Here is a 10,539-nt window from a genome sequence, read left to right on the forward strand (position 1 = left end):
ACCTGTGTTCTCACTCTACCTGGTATCTACAACCTACCTCTCCCCACACACCACCACCATCACACACACATACCAGTTCAAGAGAACCTCCCATCTCCCCTGAGGTTTCTCAGGGTCTGTGTTTTTTGTTTTTGTGTTTTGTTAGTCCCTGGAATCTACTATCTTGCTTCTGCAGGACTGATTTTGGCAGAAGGTGCCATCAGCTTAAGCTAACTGACCATCTCATTAGGAACCAGAAGCCCCTATAAACTTACCCCTCCTCATTCATATATTGTCAAATTGATAACTGCAGCAGAAAGCTGTCTGTCTCCAAATGTTTGTGTATCAGCCCCAGGGCAGTACTCTGATTGGTTCTATTTTGAGCCATGTGTCCCCTTGGGACCAGCAGGAGTTACCTGGAGAAAGGAGAATGGAAGACAGATGATCCGGGTAGCCAAAAACAATGATAACTGCAGTCCATTCCAGAATGGACACTGATGGTGCAAGCTACACTTTCTAGCAACTCTCAGTAAATACTCTGATAGAGGCCGGGCGCGGTGGCTCACGCCTGTAATCCCAGCACTTTGGGAGGCCGAGGCAGGTGGATCACCTGAGGTCAGGAGTTCGAGACCAGCATGGCCAACATGGTGAAACCCTGTCTCTACAAAAATACAAAAATTAGCCGGGCCTGATGGTGGGTGCCTCTAATTGCAGCTACTTGGGAGGCTGAGACAGGAAAATTGCTTGAACCCAGGAGGCGGAGGTTGCAGTGAGCCGAGATTGCGCCATTGCACTGCAGCCTGGGTGACAGAGTGAGAATCCATCTCAAAAACAAACAAACAAACAAACAAACAACAACAGCAAACTCTGATAGAGAGCACAGTCCAGTCAAATACCACTAGAACCTTCAAGCTTGGTTTGATACTGAGTGCCCAATACACAGCTTAACATTCCCTCTGGCATATGAAATAGACAAGGTTCAGACATTTGTCTCACAGCAGGTATTTGAGTGCTGCCCATCTCTCCTCTATTCAAAGAAAGAGAAACTTTTGGAATAATCTGAAATACTTCGCATTCTGATATAACATGAAAAACCTGTTTATATTTGGTGCATTCTCGAAGGGACAATAAAGTATACTTTATAGGTAGCTATAAAGTACCCCCCAAAAAGGTTATGCTTTATGAACCTATCAGTCATCATTTCAATTTGTCATGGACATTGGTATGATTTATACTGGAGGCAAAAATGAGCTTGGCAGTTTTGCAGTAAAAATGGATATTTTTGCTTTCTGCTGTGGTGTTTGCAATAGAATATATTATTCTAGCAATAAAGTGTTGCTAGCTGTCTTTGTGTTATGTGCAGAAGGTGAATATGGTGATTACCCAAGGCTTTAATAAGGGTAGAGTTGGATTTAGTTAATGGTTCTGCTCTTTTTTATAAGGCTGAAATCCAGAGGGCAGCCCAGAAAATGTTTGCTCAAAACTACATAAACAAAATAGCCATGTTTTCAAAGTGAATAAATGAGGCATTAAAAACAGTGCTTGGGAAGGTGAAAACCTTTAAAGCAGCACTAACAATACCTTCCTGGTCCTAAATATAACTAAATCCATACACATATGTATGTGTATAAGAGTTTTGTAGTACACAAAAGGGAATTCTTAGTAGCACTATTGGGGCTGCTGATAAATGTTCAACTAGATGATAACCACATAAAAAGAACAAATTGTCTCCTCTATGAACTACCTCACAATTAGAGGAAGCCTTTTCTTATTTATGGTTCAAACGGAATATTCCCCCCACCCAAAACAAAGCCTGTAAAACTCATCATATCATCACAGCTATTTTTACAGAACTTGAAAAACTTTGAATTGGAATATCGTGTATGAGAAATTAGCTCAACACTGATTCTTATTATTCGCAGGTAACCCACCTTTTTGACAACGGAGCCACTGTCTTCTTTGCCGTTTTCATGGCAGTCTGGGGTAAGTGTTCTAAAACCATAAAACTTGAGTTTTCCTCATATGCCCTATGATATATTCCCTTAGAAGTTTCACTTTGGATGTGAAAGAAAGAAGCCTGAGTAAATGGAGTTGGCTTTCCTATTAGCAGAAAGTTGGTAAATAATTTATTGGGTTTATTTTAAATGATATTGTAGAAGAGAGACATGTCTGATTTCTCTTAAACCTTCAACAGCGTCGTTAGCACTCTGTTATTAGAGTAAAATTTACTTTCTGTTGGACACAGAAATAAAGCTTATGGTACAACTTTAGTTTAGGTCAGGAATAACTGAAACACCATCTCAGTATATATAGGACTTTCTGTTGTAAGTGGCTAACGTGTGAGTACCCACCTTTAGCTTATTTCTAGCTCTGTACAAAATTATCCCTAAAAACAAGGCCTATTTGCAGGACCGAATTGAGTTTTTTGATACCATTTCAAACTAACAGCCCCATCACACAAGGTGTGATGGAAACAATCAAATATTTGGAAGCAACAGGACTTGATTGAAATCTCAACTCCCTTTACACACTAGGCTGTGTGATTTTTGGCAAGTTATTTAACCTACCTCTTTGTAAAATGGGTTAACAAATATATAATAGTCAAATAATTATAAAGCTTCAATTTAATGATATAGAAAAACATCTCACAAATTCATGGAAAGCAGTTAATGGCAGTTACCTTTGGAAAGGAAGATTCATGGGAGGGTAAGTGGACAACGATGAGAGACGAACTTTATGCTATGTATTTTAGTCTGGTTTGAACTTTTTACAATTACACTTTTCTCCTATAACTTTAATTGCCAAAGTCTGAATTTTGATGTAACAAAATTCTACTAACTTTAGACTTAGGCTCATCTTGTTCATTATGTCTGCTATGAATATTGGAATCTTCCCCATCTTTCAGCCCCCAGCTAAAATGTCATCTGCTCCAGCCAAAAGATGTCTTTCTCCTTTGAATTTCCATGGCATTTTGTTCTTAGGGCACTTAAAATTATTTTCGCACATAACTTATCTTGCCTAGTAGATTTATGGTCCTTGAGGACCATTATGATCATCAGAGACCTCATATGTTTTTTTTTTTTTTTTTTTTTTGAGATAGATGGAATCAGTAAGTTTCTGTTGGATGAATGGGTGGGTCGATGGATGGATGGATGGATGGATGGATGGATGGATGGATGGAAAGAAGGAAAAAGAGAAGAAGAAAGAGAAAGAAATTACCAAAAGTATTTATTTATGATACAGTGAACGTATTTAAGAGATCTTTTTTGGTAGGTGGAAACATAAAACCTTGTTCCCTTGAGGTCGCTTGTTCTTGATATATTGTGTCTTTTGTATCTAGAGACTGTCAAAGGAAAATTGTCCCACCCATCACAGCTCTGTTGAAGGGACATGTTTTGAACCCCATGACTCCAGTCCCTCTCAGCCAGTAAGCATTTGAACCAAGATCAGTCAAAGCACAGGTTGGTGAGTGGCCTGGGAAAAGACCTGAGGTTCTGCCCAGACAGGGACTGGTAGGGCCACCCAGATTCTTATTATGAAGAATGTGGACTAGGAAATGTAAAGGAAAATAGGGAGTTAGCAGCAGGAATCGACACTGAAAAATACAGAGGGCAGGAGGGAGGGAGAAAAAGAAAGATTAAAATTGACCATTGGGTAGAAGTAGGGACCAGGAGGAATTAGGAGGCTGAAGTTATGAGAATCAGAACCTAGAAACAGGTAGAAACAAAGAACTAGGGGAAAAATTAGAGGGCGACAAAGCCAACTGGGAGAAAATGCAAGACAATCCCCCAGAGAGAAGCAAAGAGAGAATATAGCCAAGTCATGTTATTAGTGGAGTGTCAGGATGAAGACCCAGACTCTCTTGTGGCTGAGGCCTCTCTCAAGCTTCGGGCTTCTGTATCCTGTCTCTGAGCAGGCCATGTCTTTTTTCCTGTAGGATTCCTGCCTCATTGGTGGACCTTGTGAAAAGCTTTCACTGTTCATGCTACCCTTAATGCATCTCTGTCCCTTGCAAACAAACTAACCCTAACAGAATTTTGATTACAGGACTGAGGTCTCAGATAAAGAATGTGTATCTAGTTTTACTAGAATCTATTAGTATCATAAACCATGATTAGGATAAGCCATATAATGCTTAAGCTTTGCCATGGTCACAAATGAGGGGACTTTGGAAACGTATTCATTTCCTAAATCAGTATTGTAAATACTAAATGTATTCTGTAAACCTAAATGTATCCAGTATTCTGCAAACCTAAATACTAAATGTATATTGTAAACCTAAATGTATTCATTTCCTAAACCTTTTCAGGTCATAGCACACATAAAAGTGAAAATATTTATGAAGCATGCTTCTGTACGTGGAGGAACCTCCTCATGGCCATGGATAGGGCTGTCCCAAACACCCTAGCCTTAGAAGCCACAAGGGTTGAAAGGGTTATTAGTATTATTCCTGGCATAGTCATTTGGAAGCTCTGCCTTGGGCTGCTAATTTACTGTGTAATGAGTTAATACTTCTATATAAAGAGTGGTATCCTAGTGGTATTCTGGAAGAATTAAAACACAAAACTTCCTTACCCACTTCAATAGATTTCACCAATTTCAAATATACTTTGAATTAAATAGTGGTTTCTTCTCACAGTTTACCTCCTGAGACTACATAGAAGTAAATTTTGGTAGGATGACATTTGTTCATAAGGCAGAGGTGATTACTCTCCCCCAGTACCTCCATTATAAAATGGATTGCATGCCTCTTTGCAAGTTGAGTTTTATGTTATGGATGACAAATAGGTTTTGTTTTATCCCCTTGCCAACCTCAGCTGATTGGTGCTGGCTGCCTGGAACATGGAGTTAAGAAGTTTCTGAGGTTGAAAGTGGGTGGATTGGAGATTTAACAGCTCTTGTGCTTTGGAGCATACTTTGTAAGACTCTGATGGATGTTCTATAATAAACTTTGGGCACAAGGGAACATTTTAGGGCCATTCCAGGCAAGACATGCCTGGAATAATTCACCCTCTAAATTGCTTTGTCTTAGATGACAACTTATTGCTTAAATCTCATATTATTCCCAGAAATGTGCTAGTTTGAGAAAAAGAATGAGTTGCCCCAAGTGTTTCTTTGTAGATAGAGATAATGCCTTTTGCAGAAATCTGAAAGAGTCAACAGTATTAACAGTTCTATTAATAGCATTCATTTTTGAGGGATTACTATGTACTAAATGCAGTCCTAAGCATTGCCCATGTATCATCTTGTTTAATCTCTCCAGCAAACTTTTAAAAAGGTACTGTTCTTATCCTCATATGACAGATAAGGATACTGCAGCAGTTGCTAGAAAGTGGCAAAGCCAGGAGTTAAACTGGGCAGTCTGAGCTCCTCTGCTCTACTGCTAAAATCAGGTATTATTTGTTACCTTTTCCTTCTGTTTTGGAGACCTGAACCTTAAAATAAAGGACTGCTGTGCCTGTCCTGAGCCCCATTTATCCTGCTTTGAGACAACGATGTTCTATAAAAACGTGTCAGTTCTAATGGAGCTCAGTTTAATGGTCTCAGGATCATCTCTTATGATTGACAAGTTACAGCATTAAAGAAAACAAATGCACTCTATTTTCAGGAAATTGCTAGATATGGAGCTGATGAGAACAGATGTAAGTGGTTTACAAGACTTCTGAAGGGCTGGGGTTGACATGTTCATTTTGTTACCTTTGCTTTGTGTGTTCACCGGAAAAAATTAATAAGGCTCCATCTGGAACCAGTTTGTAGAAACTGGGAGGGCCTTGGTGTTGGGTTAGGAATCCTGACAGAACTCCACTACGTTTGTTCAGGTCACATCTGTGTGAATGCAGGGCTCCCTGGGGATCCCTGAAGTATGCTGTGAGCCGGGTCTGGGCTGGAATTATAGTGTGGCCCATTCCTCAATGCTCATTTTTGTTCAGTAAGGTTCAAGGGGCAGAATAATTATGGACTAAATAGCTCCTATCCCAAGGGAAAAAAAATGAGTCATTGGGCAACTAGACGTTGGCAGAGACCTGTTGGGGAAGCAGATTATTTCCCTCTGTTCTGTTTCTGGTTTGGTTTGTTTTTTTTTTCTCTTTCTCCCTTGTTTTTCATTTCTACTTTTAGGATTGCCGAAAGTTAAGTTATCCCCAGTAAACACACAAAGCAAGATCCTCAGAGCTCTTTAATCGAAATGACAAGATTGTAATTATTTAGTGTGATCCTGTTAGTAATTGGTGAATGAAGTAGGTCTCATTTAAAAAAATACATTTTGTAAGAATCAGCCTTTTGTTTCTAGATATTTGTGCTAACTTTATATTTCATAGTCTTATCTACGTGTTCAACAAAAAAACTGGTAATTGTATGTTGAAAAAGGTACACATTTACTAGAGGCCTACCGTGTTTGTATGCACATTCACATAGGATACCTCATCAATTTCTCATCACCCATTAGAAAGAAATTACTAACTTCATTTTATAGATGAGGATACTGAGGCTCAGAGAGGTTGTGCAATTTGCCCAGGATTCCTGTAGCTGATAAGGTGTGGAGCCTGAACTTTAAACCAGATCTGGTCTATTTGACTCCAGAGCCATTCCAAAGTGTGTCCACCATGTTGTGCATCTTCTGTGAGGTATGTCAATTAAGATGTCATTAACTCATACACAAAAATGAGTGAGATGTGATCTCTGCTTTCAAAAATCTCAGTATATTAAAGGAGAGTTGATAATTATAATACAGGGCAAGTTCAATTTAAAATAGGCCAATAAGGGTTTATGTAGTCAACTTCCTGAGGCAAAAGGAAAAGTAGAAAAAGTTCACCCAAGAAGAGGTATGAGGTATTGGAAAGAAGTCTTAGCTTTGCCAGGGAAAGTAGTGGGGTTGAAAGGAGGTGTAGATAACATTCTTAGGTGACAAGAGTGTTTGTAAAGCTCTGAAAAGGAAGAATTGGCTGTTCATAGTGATAGGGAAGTTGAGTGTGTATTAGTTTCCTAGGGCTGCTGTAACACAGTACTACAAACTGGGTAGCTTGAAACAATAGAAGTTTATTGCATAACAGTTCTGGAGGCTTGAAATCCAAGATCAAAGTGTCAGTGGGATTCTGAGGGCTGTGAGGGAAGGATGTGTTCCATGCCACTCTCCTGGATTCTGGTGATGGTTGATGGTTCTTGCCCTTCCTTGGTTTGTAGATGCATCACTCCTATCTCTGCCTCTGTCTTCACCTGGCATTTGCCCTGTGTCTCTGCGTCTTCACGTGGCTATCTTCTTCTCAAGACATGGTCATATTGGATTAAGGGCCCAGCCTACTCCAGTTATGACCCCATCTTAACTAATTACATGTGCACTGACCCTATTTCCAAATAAGGTCACATTGTGAGGTAGTGGGACCTTTTTTGAGGGGACACAATTCAACCCATAGCAGAGTACCCATTGAAAGCTGAGAGCTGCTTATCACAGGCCACTTGTGCCACAACAGAACATGGCTTCATGCTGTAAGCAACAGAAAGCCAACTGGAGTTATAATATGGGAAGGGACGTCATCAATTGTATTTGGGAAGTAACTGGCAACAGTGTAGGGAGAGGTGAAAGTGGAGGCCAGCTGGTGGCAGGCAGGCCCCTTAGAAGGCATTCCAGTGCTCAGTCAAAATATTATGCAGAATTTGACTTCAGAAAAGGTCCAGTTTCCAGGATAAAAACCACATGTGTAATAACTAGCTTTAGTTATTTATAATATGCAAAATTTGTGAACAATGTTAATGTTCAACAATAGAACAGTTTGGTAAATTATAATCAGCTATTATAAATTGCTCTCTCAAAGCATGTGATAATACAAAGCTTGTATTTAAAAATTGTTTTAAGTATACAAGTAAAACATGATTTTGAATATTAAATATAAATGAAAACTGAAAGAAATGATGTCATAATATTAATGGTGGTTTGCTTTATGTGGTGGGATTGTGGGAAGATTTTTTTCAATTTTAAGTACAATTTATGTGCAATAAAATCCAACAACTTTAAGTGAACAATTCAACAAGGTAGGTCAAATGTATATCGTCATGTAAGCATCACCATAATGATGATATATAACAGAATATTTTTATCCTCTCGAAACTTTCCTCATGCCTCTGCAGTCAGTCCCTTGGCAACCTGAAACCTGCTTTCTACCACTGTAGTTTCACCTGTTCTAGAATTTCATGCAAATTAAGTTATTCAGTATGCAGCATTTTGTGTCTGGCTACTTTTCACTTCAGTTAATGCTGCTGAGATTCATTTATGCTGTTGCATGTGGCAGTAGCTGGTTTCTTTTTGGTACAGAGTAGTATTCCAGTGCCTGAATATGTCATATTTTGTTTGTCTACTTACCCAGTTAATGAATATTTGTGTTCGATGTGGTTTTTAACTATTATAAATAAAACTGGAAACGATTGGCTCTTCTAGTTTTTTTTTTTTTTTTTTTTTTTTTTTACATTTTCATAAAAGCCTTTGTATCTGTTCATCTAGGATGAATAATTAAAAATGGCATTGCTGGATCATGCGATAAGTGAATGCCTAACTTTGTAAGAAATTGTTTCCCAAAGTGGCCATATCATTTTGTAGTCAATATCAGCATGATTTGAGAATTCCAGGTGTTCTGCATTCTTACAAGCACTTGGAATTGTCACTCTTTATAATTTTAGTCATTTTAGTGGGTATATAGTATTATCCCGTTGCAGTTTTAATTTGCATTTCCCTAATGAGTAGCAACGTTGAACATCTTTTCATTAGCTTATTTGCAATCTGTGTATCTTACTTGGTGAAGTGTTCACTCAGATCATTTGCCCATTTGTTATTGGGTTGTTTGTCCTCTTTTTAAGTTAAAATAATACTTTTATATATTCTGGATAGAAATGCTTTATCATACATGTTGCAAATATTCTTCCCTGTTTGAGGCTTGCATTTTTATTTTTTAATGGTGCCTTTTGAATACCAAGTTTTTTCTTTTTATATACTTTAAATTTTTTTTCTGTCCGTGTTCTTTATGTTTTATTTATGAAATCTTTGCCAAACTCAAAGTTTCTAAGATTTTCGTCTATATTGTCTTCTAAAAAACTTATAGTTTTAGCTCATGCATTTAGGTTTATGACTTATTTCAAGTTGGTTTTGTATATGGCATAATGTAAGGGACAGATTTATTTATTTCCATGTAGACATCCAGTTTTCCTAGTACCATTTGTCAAAAATATCATTCTTCTCTTTTTTGCATTTTCTTGGTACTTTTTGGTTGAAATCAATGGGCCATATATGTATGGGTCTGTTTTCATAATTTTTATTATGTTTGATGTGTATGTATACACATGGCAATAATACACCATCTTGATTATTATGGCATAATAATAAGTCTTGAAATCGTATTTGTCTTTTCAAAAATTGTTTTGCTGTTTTAGGTTCTTTGCATTTCCAAATAAATTGTTGAATCAGCACTTAAATTTCTTCAAAAACAGTGTTGATATTTTGATTGGGATTAAATTGAATCAATGTCAGTTTGGAAAGATTGTCATTTAGCTTTTTGTTTATTTACATATTCTGTAATTTCTCTAAGTAATGTCTCATTCTTTTCAATGTACAAGGCTTTCCAGATACTTTGTGAAATTTATGCCTATATATTGGATTTTTTGAGTTTTTTACAAATAGTATTTTTCTGTAATTTCAATTGTCAGTTATTCATTGCTACTACGTAGAAATACAATTGACTTTTGTATATTGACCATATGTCTTGTGATTTACCAAACTAAGTTGTTAGTGCTACTAGCTTTTTTATAGATTCCTTAATATTTTCAACATAGATGATTATGAAATTTATAAAATAATTAAGTTTTCTTTCTAATCTACATGAGTTTTGTTTCTTTTTCTTGCCTCATACTGGTTAGGACCTCCAGAATAATGTTGGATACAAGTTACGTGCTAGACATCCTTGCCTTATTCCCAGTCTTAGGGGAAAGTGTTTAGTCTTTCACCATTGAGTATGATAGAAACTACAGGCTTTCATGTATGTCTGTTATCAAGTTGAAGAACATTCCTTCTATTATTAGAAATTGAGGGTTTTTAAAATTATTAATGGGTATAGAATTTTGCCAAAAGCTTTTCCTGTGTTAACTAAGACAATCCTGTTTCTTTCTTTCTTCTGGTATACATGTGCAGAATATGCAGGTGTTACATAGGTATACATGTGCCATGGTGGTTTACTGCAGCCATCAACCTGTCATCTACATTAGATATTTCTGCTAATGCTATGCCTCCCCTATCCCCCTACCCCTGCGACAGGCCACAATATGTGATGTTCCCCTCCCTGTGTCTTTGTGTTCTCATTGTTCAACTCCCACTTATGAGTGAGAACATGCAGTGTTTGGTTTTCTCTTCCTATGTTAGTTTGTTGAGAATGATGGTTTCCAGCTTCATTCATGTCCCTACAAAGGACATGAACTCATTCTTTTTTTTGGCTGTATAGTATTCCATGGTGTATATGTGCCACATTTTCTTTATCCAGTCTATCATTGATGGGCATTTGGGTTGGTTCCAAGTCTTTGCTATTG

The 10,539-nt window shown here is 37.6% G+C and overlaps 1 protein-coding gene across 3 annotated transcripts in view; it reads left to right on the forward strand.

Moving 5' to 3' along the window:
* Window positions 1–10,539, forward strand: part of ANO4 (anoctamin 4) — a 405,598-nt gene that overhangs the window by 326,438 nt on the left and 68,621 nt on the right. For all 3 annotated transcript variants that reach the window (XM_011934758.1, XM_011934750.1, XM_011934766.1), the window contains one exon: window positions 1,902–1,962. In XM_011934758.1, coding sequence (XP_011790148.1) covers window positions 1,902–1,962 — 61 coding nt within the window. The remainder of the gene's footprint in view (window positions 1–1,901; window positions 1,963–10,539) is intronic.

This window comes from Colobus angolensis, unplaced genomic scaffold, assembly GCF_000951035.1.
Source record: "Colobus angolensis palliatus isolate OR3802 unplaced genomic scaffold, Cang.pa_1.0 Scaffold10, whole genome shotgun sequence".
NCBI lineage: Eukaryota > Metazoa > Chordata > Mammalia > Primates > Cercopithecidae > Colobus > Colobus angolensis.